The sequence below is a fragment of the Dermacentor albipictus genome, chromosome 6, assembly GCF_038994185.2.
Source record: "Dermacentor albipictus isolate Rhodes 1998 colony chromosome 6, USDA_Dalb.pri_finalv2, whole genome shotgun sequence".
NCBI lineage: Eukaryota > Metazoa > Arthropoda > Arachnida > Ixodida > Ixodidae > Dermacentor > Dermacentor albipictus.
The window spans coordinates 38450757-38470879 of record NC_091826.1 but is presented as its reverse complement, the minus strand read 5'-3'; the positions used below and the strand labels follow the sequence as shown (position 1 = coordinate 38470879).

Here is a 20123-nt window from a genome sequence, read left to right as displayed (position 1 = left end):
AGTGCGGGTCGACATACCCCAAGTTCATCAAGGAGGAGTGGGACTCGCTTTTGCGTAGCCCCGCTCTAGAAAAGCAAATCCTGGCCGTCCGGCGTGCCCGCGACCGGGCTGGTGGGCTAGACCTGCCGGTCCTGACGTGGGATTAGCCGGGTGCGCGAAGAGTTCGCGTCCTCGCCGGACCTACAATCAAGTTTATTTACTCACTCACTCACTCAAACTCGTGACCTCGCACGGGAGACTTCTGTCTATCTACACTTTCTAAAACTAGCTAGGCTAGTTTGTTTCGAAATAACGTCGCAATTGGGTTTTCGTGCAGTTTATTCTGCGAAAATTCAGCCTGTAGCACATAATCTAGAGGCATATAATAGTAACACAGAGGGCGCGATGGGAAGTGCGACGTCATCGAGGGCGGCAGAGGATGATGAGGATTGAAGACGTAAGGACATCCTTCAGGGATAGAACAGGTTTGCCTGGCGATACGGACGACACGCCTCGGCCACCTCTTGCAGATGTCTTCACCCTGCGGAGATTTAAGAAAAAGAAATTGGTTGATGGTGGCTGCTGCTACTGATAATAACAAAACTCAAACGCTCCATTCTAGAAACGAGGAAGAAGAGCGAGACCTCGCGAGGCACGCGTTTTAACCCGCTGGCTCGTGCGCAGAAAAGAACACGACGGCATCGCTGAGGACAGGAACAGAGCAAGAACAAGAGAACGGTGAGCAGGCAACGCACCACAGTTTATTATTTCTGCTCGCCTCCTCTTCGTGTTCTTTTATTTTTACATCGATGCTGTTAAGGGCTAGTTCCCCTGGGCTCGTGTCCGTGTGTAGACGCAAAACAATTTTCTGTTAAGACTCACGCTGTGGTAGGGGGCCGCAGTTTAATTTTGATTGGCGGGGGTCTCTTTAACGCGAACGCAACGCATGGCACACGGGATGTCTTTGCAATCCGCCCTCACCGGGAAAAGCCGTTGGAATCGAACCCGCTACCTCGAGCTCCGCAGCGTCACGTCTTAGAATGAGCGACGCATGAAGAGTCATGAGAATGAGAGACGCATGTGAGTTGGGCTAACCTGTTGACAGCGTTCATACCAGCACCAAGGACGGTAAACAACACATGCATAAGCGTGCCTCTAGTCGTATGTCTTCCTTTCGGTGCCTGTCCTGCGCGCTGTTACGAATACCGCTAGCGAGAAGAGTCGTTGCCTGCTGTTTCCCACCTAGCGTCGTCGTAAGATATCTAGGTACCGTATACACTCGCGTATATCGGCACTGTAGGTTTAACTACTCGATCTCGGGCGTACACCTACAGAATCGTTCGTTACGCCCTTTCAGTATCGCGCCGTTTAATGCGCCGCATGAAGCCAGCAGCGCTTTTTCTCTCCCTGTAGAATGCGTTGCTCTTGAGCCTGCAATGTACGTACCAAGATATGCATTCTAATAGCTTTTGCGTTGCGGCAAAGTTGGCCGGTATTTGCCCCAGCCCATGCAGGAGATTTCGGGCATAACGATGACAGTGAGCGGCATATACAACATATCATTTTGCTTTTGGCACAGCCTTGCGAGGGAGTGACCTCCCGTTCGCCATTCTCCCATCCGATGCGGCTGTGTCTCATTAGCCGATCGCTGACCACAGGCCATCCACGGGCAGCTCAGCGCGCAGTCTTGCCAAGGCTCGGTCATCTGGCAGTCTTTCACAGTGAATACCAGGTAGGCCATGGCCTCACTCTTAGTCGGGTTTGGATGGTGCATACATCGTAAATAACATTCTGTTTGAGGGCCTGTAAAGTACGCCGTTCAAACGTTCCACGCGATGTTTTGTTGTTCATGCGATGTGTACAAGTGCAATAAAATGAGCTACTAGAATCCAGTCGGGACCGAGCAAGTTGTTTATTAAATTGATGCCATGGAAGCTTTAGTATGAGTTGGTCACTGTAAAGACGGCGTTCACTGACACACACAAAAAGGTTTTGTATAAACGTAGACAGGCCTGTTTCTTGACATGCCGGATGATGTTGGCGTAGAATTTCCTGTAACCGGAGTTTTAGAACCACTCCAAGCGAATGTGCCTTAAACACAGGCGAATATGTTTTCTTGGTTCATTAAGAATCAATAAGAACGTTGAATTATTAGTTGCAAGTTACAAAACTAGTAGTAAGCTTTGTTATTTAGGCGGCTATACAACGGGAATTTCAACCTTGCGATTCAGAAACAATAGCTTGCAAAAGGCAGGTGTTGCAAAGAACCATCAGAGATCCAGCCTAGGCTTAACGAGACGTTAATAGTTTACACGTACAGTTGAACTTTCAGCCCGTTTGTCGCTATGAGCAATATTTTTCGGTGATAAAAGGGCAGTTTGGGTGACCAGTGTTTAATAAATCGATTTTTTCTGATTATTCAATCTCCAACACAGCTAGTTTTCTTCCTTGCCTTGCTGCACGAATTGCAAGAATAGGCAGCTTCCATGGCGCCTTTACCCGCGGAGAATCTTCGAAGGTAACAGAAGGCCGTACTTCAGAGTATGCAGGTGAATGAAGCGACGATAGATAGATAGATAGATAGATAGATAGATAGATAGATAGATAGATAGATAGATAGATAGATAGATAGATAGATAGATAGATAGATAGATAGATAGATAGATAGATAGATAGATAGATAGATAGATAGATAGATAGATAGATAGATAGATAGATAGATAGATAGATAGATAGATAGATAGATAGATAGATAGATAGATAGATAGATACATACATACATACATACATACATACATACATACATACATACATACATACATACATACATACATACATACATACATACATACATACATACATACATACATACATACATACATACATACATACATACATACATACATACATACATAGATAGATAGATAGATAGATAGATAGATAGATAGATAGATAGATAGATAGATAGATAGATAGATAGATAGATAGATAGATAGATAGATAGATAGATAGATAGATAGATAGATAGATAGATAGATAGATAGATAGATAGATAGATAGATAGATAGATAGATAGATAGATAGATAGATAGATAGATAGATAGATAGATAGATAGATAGATAGATAGATAGATAGATAGATAGATAGATAGATAGATAGATAGATAGATAGATAGATAGATAGATAGATAGATAGATAGATAGATAGATAGATAGATTACTATACTCGTAGTTACTGTATAATGGCGTCCTAGTATTATGAGTGTTGGACGAAGGGGATGTTGATTACAAGAACCTACGAAGACAATGATAGGCCACATGACGCAAGCCTCCTAGGTGTCCTTTTAGTGCGTTCGCCCACGTTTACTTTCATAATCATCACCATGATTATCGTCATCAGTCCATTTGTTGTCCGTTGCAAGACCAAAGCTCTTACAAGCTTTCTCCTATTACCCTTGTCTTGCGTCACTTCACTCTATGTATATGTACATTTCCTAATTTTATCACGCGACCCCCTCGTCACATACAACGATCTCACCCAGCACTATCAGTTAGTCAGGAGAACCATGCTGCTACCACACGAAGCACTCAATAAAGCACAAGAAGTCACGTACAGGCGGCTTCAGACGGGCACCTACCCATGCCCGGCCTTCCTGCAGAAAATCTTTCCGGACGCGCACCCTCACAATGCGTGTCGCTTTTGCAAAGATATAGCTAGCCTTCTCCCATGCGCTGGGGTTGCCCCCTGGCACCAAAGACCAGGACCACAAAGGAAGAGTGGGACCGAGCTCTACGCAGCTCGGACCTTGAAGCACAGCTCTGTGCTGTCCATCGAGCCCGCGATGCGGCAGAAGGGCATAGACTCTCTGTCCCGACGTGGGAGTGGCCCGCTCCACGCTAATCGCGCGTACCGAAGGAACTTAAGAAAGTTATTCATCCATCCTTCACGCCACCTGCTTCCCACCAGGTACAACATGCCCGTCGTTAAAGATTATTATGAATGAACCAAGGCTGTGAAGGACGGTAGTTTTGACAGTGTGAATAAAACTCGTCTTACGAGCCAAGCACCTGTTCTCACCATAAAAATGCACAGACCGTCACCAGGCATGGCCAGGCTGTATGCACGCTAGATACGCTCGTAACTAACTCATGTAGAACCAGGCAGCTACTAGGCATTCCTAGAGAACCCGAGAGCTGTAATTTGCATTCTACGTGAATCGTCTTTGGTCAAGGCGTTTCGGGTAGAAAAAGTAAGGCGTATGTAATTCTGCTCTAAAGTGATTCCAGCCCCCTGTTTGTGTGTCTCCGATCCATACGCTTGGCAAATTCGATCGCAGGCAATCGCCGATATGTTTCCAAGTCATGGAGTCACGCCTGTGTCCCGAGCGGCAGTCTCCATTCACTCGCATCAGGCTCGGTTTACGTGCATCGGGCTCATCGTGCTGTCGCAGCTGGTGGTGATCACAACAGCGATGCTCAAGCGCACCCGAAGTCATCGAGGGTTGCCGCAGCGGCTACATGAGAGCGCCAGCGCGGCCGAGCGCTCGATGCCTCCGTCAGCGCAGCTGCACAACACTACCTCACGTGGCGGGTTGCCGCAGCGGCTACATGGGAGCGCCAGCGCGGCCGAGCGCTCGACGCCTTGGTCCGCGCAACTGCGCAACACTACGTCACGTGGCGGTTTGCCGCAGCGGCTACGTGGGAGCGCCAGCGCGGCCGAGCGCTCGACGCCTTGGTCCGCGCAACTGCGCAACACTACGTCACGTGGCGGGTTGCCGCAGCGGCTACGTGGGAGCGCCAGCGCGGCCGAGCGCTCGACGCCTTGGTCCGCGCAACTGCGCAACACTACGTCACGTGGCGGGTTGCCGCAGCGGCTACGTGGGAGCGCCAGCGCGGCCGAGCGCTCGACGCCTTGGTCCGCGCAACTGCGCAACACTACGTCACGTGGCGGGTTGCCGCAGCGGCTACGTGGGAGCGCCAGCGCGGCCGAGCGCTCGACGCCTCGGTCCGCGCAGCTGCGCAACACTACGTCACGTGGCGGGTTGCCGCAGCGGCTACGTGGGAGCGCCAGCGCGGCCGAGCGCTCGACGCCTTGGTCCGCGCAACTGCGCTACACTACGTCACGTGGCGGGTTGCCGCAGCGGCTACGTGGGAGCGCCAGCGCGGCCGAGCGCTCGACGCCTCGGTCCGCGCAGCTGCGCAACACTACGTCACGTGGCGGGTTGCCGCAGCGGCTACGTGAGAGCGCCAGCGCGGCCGAGCGCTCGACGCATCGGTCCGCGCAGCTGCGCAACACTACGTCACGTGGCGGGTTGCCGCAGCGGCTACGTGGGAGCGCCAGCGCGGCCGAGCGCTCGACGCCTCGGTCCGCGCAGCTGCGCAACACTACGTCACGTGGCGGGTTGCCGCAGCGGCTACGTGGGAGCGCCAGCGCGGCCGAGCGCTCGACGCCTTGGTCCGCGCAACTGCGCAACACTACGTCACGTGGCGGGTTGCCGCAGCGGCTACGTGGGAGCGCCAGCGCGGCCGAGCGCTCGACGCCTCGGTCCGCGCAGCTGCGCAACACTACCTCACGTGGCGGGTTGCCGCACCGGCTACGTGGGAGCGCCAGCGCGGCCGAGCGCTCGACGCCTCGGTCCGCGCAGCTGCGCAACACTACGTCACGTGGCGGGTTGCCGCAGCGGCTACGTGGGAGCGCCAGCGCGGCCGAGCGCTCGACGCCTTGGTCCGCGCAACTGCGCAACACTACGTCACGTGGCGGGTTGCCGCAGCGGCTACGTGGGAGCGCCAGCGCGGCCGAGCGCTCGACGCCTCGGTCCGCGCAGCTGCGCAACACTACGTCACGTGGCGGGTTGCCGCAGCGGCTACGTGGGAGCGCCAGCGCGGCCGAGCGCTCGACGCCTCGGTCCGCGCAGCTGCGCAACACTACCTCACGTGGCGGGTTGCCGCACCGGCTACGTGGGAGCGCCAGCGCGGCCGAGCGCTCGACGCCTCGGTCCGCGCAGCTGCGCAACACTACGTCACGTGGCGGGTTGCCGCAGCGGCTACGTGGGAGCGCCAGCGCGGCCGAGCGCTCGACGCCTTGGTCCGCGCAACTGCGCAACACTACGTCACGTGGCGGGTTGCCGCAGCGGCTACGTGGGAGCGCCAGCGCGGCCGAGCGCTCGACGCCTCGGTCCGCGCAGCTGCGCAACACTACGTCACGTGGCGGGTTGCCGCAGCGGCTACGTGTAGCGCCAGCGCGGCCGAGCGCTCGACGCCTCGGTTCGCGCAACTGCGCAACACCGAAGGTGAGCGCATGTTTTGTTGATCTCAAACTTTCCAATATGTATCTTTACATCGTTATCGCGGAACCAATAATGATGTCTTCGTATGGTGTTGAATAGTAATTCGGCAGCCCCAATGCCACCGAATACCAAATTCAATGCGAGAATTCAAGAATAAGCAGACTGTCATAATCAAGATTTATTACACTCATTGCAGCCAGCTTTATTCAGAATATAACTTAGTGGCTGTAGCACATCGACTTTCGAGAGTTGCCGAAAACACTGCCATACGACCAGTCCATGACAGCATAAAGAACAAATGCAATGATGGTAAAAAACCAAGCCTCTCTGATTGGCTCAAAACTCGAACATGACCAACTGTGACAACGTTGTGTAATTTGACAGCATTCGAATTGGCCCTTCCGAGCGTAGCAAACCTCAGAATTGTTGCTTTTGCAGACAGGCAGTTCTGTCGTTTAGGTGCCTTTCTGCATATATAAATATATATATATATGCAGGAATGCAGTAAGGTCGGCCTGAGCCATAGCTTGCTCTGGCATGCATAAGGGCATAAGGGAACAGAGTTGACGCTGGTCCAGTGCTTGTGCGTGTCCAGTGTGTCCAGTGCTTTCTTTGCATTCGCGTCTGTATTGCTCAATATTTAATGAGTTGCTATTAGGAGTATTAATATGGAAAGAAGTGTATGTTCGTGAAGTGTGGGAAGCCAACCACGTGGTATAGGTAGAGAATGAATGGGAGAGCTCAGAAGAGCGTGCACGCATATATATTGCAACTGGAGCCGACTTCACAAAGCTTTTCGTTCTTAAGTTCTGTTTGTCATTGGCTAATCGCCTTCGCTAATGATAATGTCCCACATCACTATTGGTTGGCACGAACGCTTTTAGCGTAAGAACGTTCTCGTGAATACGGGCCCTGATGGCCTGCTCCGGATCACCACCAGTTGCAGTTACCTTCTCGAAGATGCAGGCCATGTGTCGAGTGAGCTCCTGAACAAGCAGCTGGCAACGTGGTGAACGAATTTAAGTTACGGATCTGGTACCTCAGATAGGTGCGACGAAATGCTCACGCATTTCTCTCGCATTTACCGCGAAATGTTGACTGAAGTTGTTTTCGTTCACAAGCATGTACCAACTCTCCTAGTCAGAAACTCTTGCTGAAATTCAGAATGGCCATTGTCCAAGCCCACGCCCTACTGACGAGTGACCTGTGTCTAGCAGAAACCAATCTCGAATGTCGTGCTTTTTTTGCTGGCTGATTTCGGGATGGCGAAATACGTCATGTTTCCATATTTCGGACATCACCATTAATAGCATGCTCCTTCTCGAACGCAGGAGACGCTGGGCCGCGGCGACGACCCGTGCGACAACCTGTACGAGCACGTGTGCTCGGGATGGCTGTTGCGGCTGTCGGGGAAGCTGCTCAAATTGCGCCTGGCAGAGCGCAGGGTCTCGATGGCTTCCAACAAGGCAAGGGCGCGTACCCGCACATTCGCCGTTATCCCAGATTCTCTCTCACACGCTCGGTCTTGTGAGAGATAGAGATACAGTCAGATACGGTTTTGATACGGTCTTGATACGGTCGGATAGAGATATAGTCTTGAGAGATGATAGAGATACAGAGTCTTAACTCGCCGTTACCACGCACCGATGCCGCACTTGCAAGTTGACGTGGCCAGTACTAGAGCGTAGTACGTCATCAAACGGAGAAACTGAGTAAAAGCTCCGAAGCCTTAAGACAAATACAACATGCGGCTGCAACTTACATAAACACATACATTGTTTTTATGTTACAGAACCATTCGTATTCATATTTCATGGTTTCTCTTCTGGCACTTTTAGAACGTACAAGTTGTGCAGCTTCAGTGGTATGAAAGGGCGTATTCTCTGTACTGGATTTAGCGCGAACATACATTCCAAGCCTCTCTCTTTCGTGCCACGTACGTATGACCCTGTGTTATTCTCAGAAGAGCCATGTCGACATAGATTAGATTTTATTTCTGTTTATACTGATCAAATATATATGAATTATATAAATATGTCTTTCTTGTTATTATTTTTGTAATATATTTTCTAGTCTAGAATTCAATTCGTACTGTTCAGTTAAATCAACTGCTGAGGTGCACACTACTAGCGCAAAAAAAACGCATTGTCCAGGAAGCTAATTGGAGAAATTCCATAATGAACTTTTGAAGTATTCAACGTGGGACACACGCTCCAAATGCAAAATTGAAGATGAGCAGTAGTGAAACCATGCCTCCTTAGTATAAATGCTACAAATAGTATGATTTTCGACATCTCCTTATACGTATTCTGCTAAAATAATCTATTCGCGTTCCATCAAAATCGTCCTAATAATCGTCTTAGAGGGACTCCCTCTAAGACTAAAATCGTCTTAGAGGGACTCTATTATGCCAGCGTATTCGGCAGCACAGACGGATGAGGCCTTTAACTGTAACAGTTTTGATAATATGCGTGGTCTAAGTCAGTGGTGTGATTTCTGTAGGGCGGAACACTGATGAGCGGATACAGAAAGAACGAAGGGGTTAGCGAAAGAAGTACAAACACGAGCGCTCTGTCTGTCTGTCTTTCGCTAGCCATTCGTTTTTTTTTTGCCACACTTCAGTGCTTCACGATACAAAGAAAAAAAACGCGCCACGAACTGTAACGTCAGTGTATTCGGTAGCAAACTCGGACATGGCGTTTGTCCTGTGCTTTTGTGCTAAGACGCGAAAGCACTATTTCCTAGCTTTGCTTTTTGCAATTGCCACTGGTGCCGTAAAGTCAGCAATTGAAGAGGTTATACCTGACCCGTCTTAATAATTTTTGGCCTAGTAGTGGTAATCATAACGTTTTGCAACCAATTTCCGACATAGGAAAGGAAAAGTGAATACCAAGACCTGTCTCAGAAACGTGAGCGTCCGCATCTCAGATTACGAGAGTGGTCAATTCTTGCCACAGGTAAATGTGATTTTACATGATGTTGCGCAAATATACGTGCGTCGCATCAAGTCCAGGTTATGCCTTCGCACAGTATCACTAGAGCATGCTGCCTAAGATATATGTCTTCTGGTGGCACGAAATTCTCGTCAAATATTTTGCGGCCACAATTCCCGCCTTTGCAATTACGAATAAAGTAGTTCGTAGAAACATGCGGAATCTCTAACGCCCTGATTTCTTGGCAGTTCACGGGAAAAACTTTTGATATGCTTCCAAAATGTGCACTAAGAATGTGCATGGGCTTTTTTTTTGCTAGTGTTTATTGAGATGCAATAAATATAAATTTCTCACTACATAGATAAATTTTGCGCCAGGCAGGGTTATTTACCCACCAGGCAACTGTTACCTCTCATGCAGGTAATATCCAGGTTTTGTAGAAGTTTACCCGAAAAGAATGAGCAGCGCTGTCTCACAGAGGCGATCTTTAAAGAATGCAAATGAAGCAGTAAGCAGAATGGGTGTCATTTTTACTTAGAGATAATATTTGTAATCTGGAGTGTACGCATTCACTTCCAGAGGACTGGGGCAATGCAATAGTAATTCCTGTTTTCAAAGGTGGCGATAGCATGCAAGTAAACACTTGCCATCCGGTATCAATGACGTCAGTATGCTGCAAGCTTTCGGAGCACATTATAGCAAAATGTGTTATCGGTTCCTTTTTCAATCTAACCAGTGACTTTGCCCAGATCAGCACGGATTTATGAACTGCCTTTCTACGGTGACACAATTATTAGGAACACTTCGTGCGTTCCACTTGAACGTAGACAGACACCTGCAAACAGATGCAATAAGTGTTGATTTTAGAAATGTGCTTGACACGGTTTCTAAATGCAAATTGCTTTTTAATCTCTAGGAATAAGTGAAGGACTAAGTAAACAACTAATAAAATGGCTAAAGGCTTATTTATCTATGTGCAAGCAGGCAGTAACAATAGGCAGTTGTTCTTCAAGCCCGTTCAGCTGCATTCGGGGGTTCCCCATGGATCCGTTTTGAGGTCAATACTGCTCTTTCTGTATGTTAAGGATATTTCTGCCCTAGTTGAAGCACCTGTACAAATGAAGCTTTTTGTCGATGATTGTTGCCCCAATAGCATGTGGAGATGGCCAGATTAAACTGAACGGACGTTTACAGGCTCTAGATGGGTGGCGTGCGAAATGAGGCATGGAAATAAACTATAGTAAAGCAACATTTACGCATATTAACAAAAGCAGGCGCCAACTTTCCTTTGTGCACAATATCAGAGATCATCTTTTAGAGAATGAAAATTGTTTCAAATACCTAGGAGTTACGTTATGCACACGTTGCAATGGCACTCACACATTGATATCGTTTGCTATAGGGCGCATCAAAAGCTGTCCTCTCTAAAGAAAAGGCGAAATTATGCTGCACGAGAGGTAATGTTAGCAGCCTGTAGCATTTTTGTTCGTGCGGTCTTGGAGCATGCTTGTGTGGCGTCGACTCCGCATCGAGAAGTTTGGAAGGCTAAGATAGAAAGAATGGCAGCCCGTTTTATATGCTCCAAATAACGACGCAGAAATTCTGCTTTACGGCCATGTTATAATTATGCAAGCTAGACTCACTGGAAAATCACAGACGTAAGCGTAAGCTAAAGTTTCCTTTTTAAGATTAGAAAGGACACACAAGGGTAAATAAGAAGTTGTATTTGGCAACCTCAAAGAAGAAGCCGTGCTCGCACAAACTGCAGCAGTGCTAATCAGCTTTGCTGCAGAATCGCAGGGCACCCCTCTGAACCCTTGCGTTGCTTTTGGACCCCGTCAGTGAATCACTCAGTCAACCCTGTCCCTCATCATCATCGTAATAATCATAATCCGCCTACATCTATTGTCTACAGCGAGATGAAGGCCTCTCCCAGCAGTAACCAATCACCACTGTCTTGAGCTCGCTGATTTCAAGTTGTTACTTCAAAATTTTCTAGAGTCGTCGCGTACCCGCCGTGGTTGCTCAGTGCCTATGGTGTTGGGCTGCTGAGCACGAGGTCGCGGGATCGAATCTCGGCCACGGCGGCCACATTTCGATGGGGGCGAAATGCGAAAACACCCGTGTGCTTAGATTTAGGCGCACGTTAAAGAACCCCAGGTGGTCGAAATTTCCTGAGTCCTCCACTACGGCGTGCCTCATAATCAGAAAGTGGTTTTGGCACGTAAAACCCCATAATTTAATTTTTTTAAGAGTCGTCACACCACATAGTTCTCTGAAGTCATCGCCTGCGTTTCCCTCCCTTGGCATCCATTTTCTAACGTTACAGACCACCGGTTACCTGCCCTACGCATTAAATGGCTTGTCCAGCTTCATTTTAATGCGTTCGCATTCTTATTGTAGTTCGCACGCTTCTGGGGGATTTGTATCCATCTATATAACCGTTTTCTCGCCTACCTGGGTCACTGGTTATTTCGTGGTCGTATGGTTAGCGCATCGGGCTACTGCGCTGTGAGGTAGCACGGTTCCAAACCAATCATCGGAGCAACTTTGGTCACTGAGTATGTGCCGATATGCACAATCGAGTGCAAAAGTTTAAGGACCAGAGTTGCCGCTAAATTTCATTTTTCTTCTCAGCCTAGGCATAGAAGGGCTGAAATCAAGTGTACTGCCCACGTGCGCCTGCTTGACTAACACCATGCTTTTATACAAGTTCACGTTGCAGGGCTGTGCTGAAGAACTTTGTTTTTTGCATATGCCGTGGTCTCTAGACTTTTGCAAAATGCAAAGTTGCATTCGTCTTCGAATAAGCTAGCTGCTACCAAGGCTGTACTAGCATAAACCCTTGTCGCCGCCTATCGGCAGCTGCGGAAAGCAGCCGTTCAGGGATGTTTGTCATGCGTTCCCCGATTCTCTGGAACACACGGCAACGCTAACGTAACAACTACGACACAGTTCAACAACGAGGCTGTTGCGCCTTCATTTGTGTCAAATACAGGACATCGTGACCAAAGCAAAGTGCGTCACGAATACTAGCAGTAAGAAAAAAAGTTCACAAAAAGTTCACAAATAATCCGTAATTTGACGTAATCTTATCTCTACAAGTTGTACTTGTAATGTATGAAGCATGTGTAGTTTGTACAAATCGTCGTAGGGTTTAAAGCAAACAGCGGTGCAGAACGCGCGCAGTTGAAACATTTTATAACCGTACTACTTTGCGCAGCTTCCGCAGCGTTGCCTGCCAAATACGTAACGGAGTACAGCTTTGCGATTACAGGTGGCGCTGCGTATCGTTCTCGGTTGCGCAGGCAGACGGTGCCACCAAGTGGACAGTTCTGTGACGGCACCGCCATGTTTACTCTGACGCCAGCCAAGCTGCGCCGAGTAGGGCCACGACTGCAAAGGTGTCTGGGCAGCTCCTGCTTTGCGGCGTGCGCGGAGATTCGCAGGATGTGCGCAGCGTTTCATCCGCCGTTTCTGGCTGAACGCGCTACTTAGCCACGTCGACACGCTGGCTTCATCACGCTCGATTCGCCGGCGTGCATCTCCCGTGCATAACTGCTGGATGATCAAATTTGTTTATCGACTTGAATGCAGGTGTTAGCGTAATTTAAAATAAATTCAGCTCATCTATCGAATCAGCTAGCCTTTTCTTTCCTAATACATAAATACTTGAAGTAGTGTCTCCTACTTCCCCGTGCCCCCGTGCCTGCGAGTCCAGCTTTACCAGGATGCCACTTGTCCAAGCCATCGGGCGTCAGGAGCAATCCAATGCTGGCCTGGACTCTGTGTGCGCCATCGCTCCTTCCAGCCTAACTGTCCGTTTCCCTGTTTCGTATGTCCAAGGCCAGAGGCTACGTCGCCGCAATCCGGCCAAGTGGAGGACAGCTCAGGACCGGCTCATTTGTCTTAATTGCCGTCGGATTGGTCACGTCGCCCGCTGTTCAGCCCTATGCTCCTAACCGGCGTCCTTCTGGCCACCCATGCAGGCCGCTTCCAGCCTTACCACGAGTCACCTCGGGACAAAGGTGGTGACGCTCCGACGATATCGTACCATCGTTCGCCATCTCCGCATGGTCACCATTGACGTTCGTCCTTGTCTCGTCGCCTCTAGTGAGTGTGCGAATGGTATTAGCTTGTTCAGGACCCCACGAAGTCCAGGCCAGGCGCGTGAGGTGGCTCGTGGTGGCGCGTGGTGTCCTCTGTCCTCTGTCGTCTTGTCCGTGTCAATCCAGCGCTATGACTCCAGTTGATGCAACTGACCAACTAGCCCAAAAATCTACACTCCTGTTTGGCAGCTGCCAAGCGCACCCTCCCGCCAAATGACGTCACCAGGGGAGAGCACGGCGCAACATGTTTTCGAAAAGGTCCATTCCATTAAGTGCATGTGAGAGCTACAGGTTGCGTCTGCGTACCAAGAAAAACCGGAAGTGCTTCCCTCGGGGTGACGCCGACGCGGTGGAAGTTTCACGAAAGGATCTGTACCGCAACAGGCGAGCGCCCCCCTTTCGCTCTTCAGTTAACACAGCACGCACTCGTTACATTGGCGCTCCCGTCTCCTAGATGGCACAAGGAAGGTGCACTTCGACCCACGACGTCATGCTAGCTTACACGGCTGCCGTAGAATGGGAATACTGCAGAGTAAGTCGCGGTGATTTTTGACATCGCTTTTGTCATGCGGGCTTGGCAATGGCTATTGCGATCCACGTAGCGTGACGTCATAAAGCTGAGGCCTGTGCTGCGCCGTGTTAAGCAACAGCTTTTATCGTGGTGACGTGGATGCTGGGCTGGCGTCACGACGTGCGAGAAGGGGAACCGGAACAGCCAGGAGAGCAGCGTGGAACTTTTTCTTTTTTTTTGCCGCACACAGCTGCCCACTTCGCCAAGGATAGTAGCAGCGGCATTCTGCACACGACACGCGTTTCTTTCTATTGAATATGCTCAAGATGTCGAAGAGATAGTTGGTCTCGAAGTTAAAACAAGGATGTGGGAGCTCCTGTAGTCGTAAACAATAAAGTAAGGAAGAGACACAGACTAAAACAAGTTTATAATACTTTGAAATCGGGCATTAACAATGAACTGGAACTGACGCCAAATTACACGGTTATTTCATCGCCAGAAAGGGGGCAAAAGAACTTGACAAGAGTAATCGCACAGGCACGCGAAGCAGGAAAGAGAACATGGCGCCGCGAAGCACGGACAGCGCTGACAATCGTGAAGTACTTCAGACCACGGTCTCGTGCAATAACTCTAGGTGGATCTCGAATATCACCTTGCCGTCCATCAGAAAACCACCGTTTCTCAAAAAATCCAAGCCTATGTTGAACTCGCGGTGGAAGTGTTTCATCGAGTCGAGATCGCGCGCGCATGCGCATTGAGCGTCGTTGGGACCGCCTAAGGAGCAGTCATTGACCGGATGTCGCACCTTCACGCGCCAGTCCTGCAGAACGCACCGAGAGCCCGCCAGCAGCCCGTCAAACGCGACGTCCACAACGAGGTCACAAGTTTCGCCGTGGGTGCGCTTGGAGACGGCTATCGTCAGATACGTGTCCCTCGTGTGCCACAAGGTGACCTCGGCGAACCGTCCGTCGTCCTCCCGGCAGAGGAGGATCTCGTTCGCGTTTTCGAGTGTCAGCACGTAGCACACGCTCCGGAGTACTTCGGCCAGTCCCTGTTCCACGGACAGCGAACTGGCGAAACGCCGAAAGGTGTCCGAACAGACGACGAGAGGCTCGCAAGACGCGGTCACCGGGCTTTGACCGTGCCGGGCGACGTTCTGCCGCAAGTACTCCAGGGCGTTGAGCGCCTTGTGGGCGAAGTGCTCCAACTTGCGGAGTATGAGCCCGTTCTCCGAGCCCAAGGAGAACGGCGACGTGCTGGATGCGCGCGCCGAATTCTGCCGACTCTCGGGCCGGGGCGTGTCGGCGGCGGTGGCGATCTGGGTGAGCTCGTCCCTCAGGTCCTGCTCGGACGTTCCGAGCGCCCGAGAGATGTCCGCGAACCTGGCCCTCCGGTTCCGGGCGGTCTCCGCGAGGTTGGCGATCAGGCTCTGAAGTCCGGAGAGCAGCTCGTCGGGCCGCACGTCCTTGGAGAGCCCCTTTATGTCCTCCAGCGCGTGGCCCAGGTCCCGAAGCGTCACGCCCGCAGCTCTCAAGGGCGGCTGCTGCGTGGCCGCGGAAGAGTCGGAGACGGCGCATCCGGCCGCGAAGTGCGCCGACAGGTCGCGGTGTAGGACGCCCTCGCCGCAACGCAGGCATTCCACCGTGTGGAAGGCGCATTCGGTCTCGTAATGACGCAGCAGTTCATCCGCGGTGCCGACAAACTTGCAGCCGTGCGATTCGTTCCAGCAATGAACCTTGAAACGAAAAAAAGAGCAAATATTAAAAAAAATTAACAAATTTGAGCAATTTGCGCTCAACAGTTGAACAACCTGGTGCAGGGATAGTAACGACATCGCACAAAACCGGGATCCCAAAGATGGCAGGAAGACCCCGCCCTGCAAACTGTCTCTGGAACAGGGGCAGCTGCGATGAGACCTTGGAAACCATGCAGTATGTTTAAATTAAATCCAAGGTACCTTGAGGTTAGTGTGTTCGGTTTATGGAATTTCACTGCATTTACAGGCATAAATAGTATCTACAGTGGGCCTACTCGAACTGTGTTAAGTTTAATGTTGAAAAATGTGTACTGTTTAGTGACGAAGAAACGGGGCAACTTGATACAAACGCGAGCAAAAGAACATGGTGAAAACAGAATATTAATGAGCACTCGCATTCACCCGAATGCAGAAATTGAAGATGCAATAAAATCACGAAAAAATTGCAGAAAGAAAAACTAGCAATTATAGAAATCAGAACCATTAGAAACGAACAGCCCATTAGAAACGCCCTCTCCAAAAAATGTTCAGGATGTTCAAAAATGTTCAGGTGTCCAAAAAATGTTCAGGATGGGCGGCTGGCGCATTTGCTGTATTTTGTTTTTGTAGAAGACATTTGTCTTGTCGGCTAATTGACCCGTGGGCAAAAAGCAGAACCATGGCGCATTCATTAGCTAATTCTGACCCGCACACTTCGTCTGGAAGTCACGCTGAATATTCAGTATTACCCTAGACCGAACAGCTCGGATTACTCTAATCGTAAATGTAACCTTTACCTTTTCATGTCAAGTCACGCAGAAACTCCTCTGGTTGTTGTCTAAGTATGCGTGAGCATTGTCCCAGTTGCTCATTGTGTTATGCTACCTGTACGCACGTTTTGCAGGCAACCTTACACTCTTCAGGGACAACGACGTCTGGAGTGGGATGTCTCAGTAGGTTACGAGACTTCCTTGAAGGTTACGCTCATGCGAGACCGTTTGCCCACCAGGAGTTCCCATATCACTGACAGCCTTCGATCCTCATTTGGCCACGCATAATTTAAGGAAATCGACACTATGTACAGCCACCACCGTATTTAATAATATCACGCGAGCGTTGAAATGGCAGCATGTCCATGTTAGCGCCTGATAACGAGAAGTGGCGAAACCTGCGACAAACCACTGTAGAGTAATTTACGCCCTCCAAAGTAAATAACGCGTAAATCTGCTTATAACACATATTTGTACTAAAGAAGGCGGGAAGTTATAAATAGATTTACACCCCTCTTATTCTTTTAGGCATGTAGCCTATTTTACAGTGCAGACGCAAGCGCTGAAGCGAACGTTGTGCAAGCAATGCTCCGGTTTCTTGCGATGCATACGCCCTGCCGCACTAGATGCGTAGGCCAACTTTTCAAGCGAAGCATGTATTAGTTCGCAAGATAAGTGGCGTTGCCGCCGTCACGTAAAAATAATACACAGTTGCTCCCATGGCAGAGCAGCTGTGGGAAAGAGCAATTCGATGAGTTGACAGCTAGCTGCGCCTGCGCCGGACCGCGAGACATTAGCAAGGATTCCAGCTGCATAGGCGCGCGCTTAGGCCATGCGCGCAACCAATCAGAGCCGTTTCGGGTCCACCGGGGAGGGAAAGAGCAGGAAAGGGTTTCGCGCGCGCTGCGCCGGCTTCATTTCTGTGCAGTTGAGTCTCAGAAAAACGGATGGGAGGGCCACGCATCGTGCGTTCCTCCAAGAAACTGGCAGCGTTAAACGAGCGACGGCCTGTGAAAGAGTGAGCCATCGGCGCGCTGGTCCAGCAGTTAGAGCGAGCCGAGCCTAGGCAATCCGACAGCAAGAAGATCCCGAGATGAGCGGATAGGGAGGCCGAAGCAATCCGGCACCTTTACTCGTGGGTTACTTAACCGTGACGAAGGTCAGGTGTACACAGGACAACCTTCGCTTACCGCCATTTTTCGGCAGGGGAAGTGTTGGTCATTTTCATTTTGCGAAGATATGACGCGAAGAATAACAAATGAACGGGGAATACACCGTCCGCAAAGCGCGTACGATTTTCTTGAGTCGTTAAATTAACAAAAAACCCAACGCATCCCCCGTCTCGCATTTCTAGAAGTGACCGTTTTGCCACCCATTCGAGTCACAAAGTGCGCCGCAATGTCGTTAATATTTGGGTGAAAGTAAATTTAGCGGCACCTTACCAAGCATTTGACTGTGCAGCAACGCCTCCACTGTGCGCACAACAGCGGTTCTTCCACATGCTCCGCACGTCATTCCTAACTCGGGTCACTGCAACGTGCCGAGCCAACACCACCTAGATTGCACAAGGCACGTTCACTCCAATCCATGACGTCATGCTAGCTGGCCCGACTGCCATATATTCTAATGGGGATGCGCCCGAGTAAGGAACAGCGATTTTGACGTCAGCGCTTTCATCACGCCAGCCTTGGGAACGGAAATTGCGGGCCAGGTAACGCAACGTCATGGATCGGGGTGAACAAACCTTATGGTATCTAGGTGACGCTGGACGAGTAGTCACTTGTATTTAGAGATACGCCGACGCATGAAAAAAAAATACGAAGGTAGTGGTATTATAGGTGCACGATACTAGCTGTGCAGTCATGGTGATATACGCTGGTGCATCGCTTGTAACAAGCGATGAGTATTTCCTGAGGACAACGGCGTAGCAGGGGATGCAGAGCAGTAAGAGCGTGCCGCGAGCGTTAACGCTAGCTATCTGCAATTTTTTTCGGACACCAACTCCAACACGTATCATGTTGTCCCCTTGCAATCATGCCTTGTCGGTGCCGGACTTAATCGTAAACAAATAAATCGACAAATAAAATTTAGAGCGCCGTTCTTTTTTTGGTGTTTTTTTTCCTTGAAGGCAGCCATTTTTCTGCGACTACGGGAACTGGTCAAAAGAAACGAAGGAACAACCACGGTAACATTCAGTCTCGTATCGCCTGCTTGGTGGCAGTGTTCACTTGCCATAGCTTTGTGGTCAGCTGCCCAGTCACCAAGCCCGCAACCCAGCGTGGGCAGCGCCGACAGCTGTCGATGGGGCGAGTGCAGATTAAGTGCACTTGTTTGAAATGGCCCTGTGAGAGCAAAATGCAATGGTCTCTAAGGCACCATTTAGCGACCACAATGTTTCGACCCACAGGCTGTCTAACAACTATCGTGAGGCCACATGTGGCGTAAGAAATGCATGTAGCGTCTCGTTGTGCGAATTCCTCGAAAAACCATTCCCTGGACACAGGAAAGCCGCACTGAAGGACCAAGGAATCCGGCAGAGGGGAGATGAGTTCGTGACAAGTTGAATCTGTCGAACAACTATCATGTGGCAACATGCGGCGTAAGAAACGCATGTAGCGCATTACAGAGGATGAAGTTATCGACATGCATGCATCCTATATATACATATATAAGCGAGAGAAGGAGAAACGGTGGGATCGATTTTCTTTGCCATGACCACATAAATCCAACAGACAAGGAAGCCAAGTAAAGCATCGGGAAAATCAGCTGCAGTTGAATTAAAGTAAAAAAATAACGAAGCAAAGGAAAATGAAAGTGGACGAGAAGATACCTTATCGAACCACGTACACATAAGTTGTAAACTGCGGCTTTTGATTCAATATTTCACCCCGCATGAACAAGCGTGAAAAAGGATTAATGCTCGACATCCCCCATAAGTATCCGCTGGTTTCTGAAAAATTAGGGACGCTAAACAGGAACGCAAAGACAAGCTGCATTATCGGTACGTCGAACTTCGGCAACCGGAAAACAGCCACTGATTACTCTTAGGCGTGCAAATACGCATGAGTGCAACTAATGCAAATTATGGGAGGTTTAAAAAAACAGCAGAAGCCGTTTCGTTGGTGTTTTTCTCACCTTCCACTTGTTCGCTTCCCGCGCGCACAGCTCGACAAAGGCGCACTGCGTTTCCCCGAACGGCTCTCGATCCAAGGGACACGACGTAACGCCTCCCTGGGAGTTGTCTGCGTAGCAGGGCTGGCAAAGGACGTGCGAGCAAGGCAGTACCAGCGTCCGCAACGGAATCATGCGGCAGAGGCCGCACACGCGCACGTTGGGCACGTCGTCGACAAACCGCGTCGGTCGCCAGTTGACGCCTGCGACCGCGTGATCGCGAAAACGGTGCACGGGTCCCCGCTTGGCGTCCGGCATGGCGATGTATGCACAGCTACACTGAGTACCGAACTCACGGGATGGCGGCCTGGCTTGTAGTGGAGCCTGCGGCTTCTTGTAGTCCGATAGATGCGGCGCGGCAGGCGTGACAAGGGAAAGTTATGCGACGATAATGCCACGTGACGTCACGCGCGCGCAGCTCCTCACCGTGCTGGTACCAGGGCGTGGCGGTAGCGGTGACGTCACTGTGCCACGTCATAACGTGTGGATTGTCATGCTTCTTTTTTTCGACGGTGATAGTTTTTTATCCGGATGATCACCGTTTTCGATTCGACGCAAGACACGGCTGTCGGGCTGTCACAGTGCCTGTTTATCAGTGTAAAATATTTTGCACCCTTAAAAGTAAATA

At 50.1% G+C, this 20123-nt stretch overlaps 2 protein-coding genes across 2 annotated transcripts; one reads left to right on the top strand and one right to left on the bottom strand.

Moving 5' to 3' along the window:
- Positions 1-668: 668 nt before the first annotated feature.
- On the top strand, positions 669-14083 carry LOC139060996 (putative uncharacterized protein ENSP00000383309). Its single transcript, XM_070540371.1, has 5 exons — positions 669-717; positions 1638-1711; positions 4317-6269; positions 7598-7732; positions 12508-14083. The coding sequence occupies exons 3-5, from the start codon at positions 4329-4331 to the stop codon at positions 12538-12540; spliced, it is 2109 nt and encodes a 702-aa protein (XP_070396472.1). The 5' UTR covers positions 669-717; positions 1638-1711; positions 4317-4328; the 3' UTR covers positions 12541-14083.
- Positions 14084-14225: 142 nt separating this feature from the next.
- LOC135914572 (uncharacterized) lies at positions 14226-19846 on the bottom strand. The gene is made up of 2 exons (XM_065447485.2): positions 19460-19846; positions 14226-15554 (listed from the first exon to the last, which is right to left on the bottom strand). Exons 1-2 carry the CDS (start codon positions 19751-19753, stop codon positions 14424-14426), a joined length of 1425 nt encoding a protein of 474 aa, XP_065303557.1. The 5' UTR covers positions 19754-19846; the 3' UTR covers positions 14226-14423.
- Positions 19847-20123: the final 277 nt, after the last annotated feature.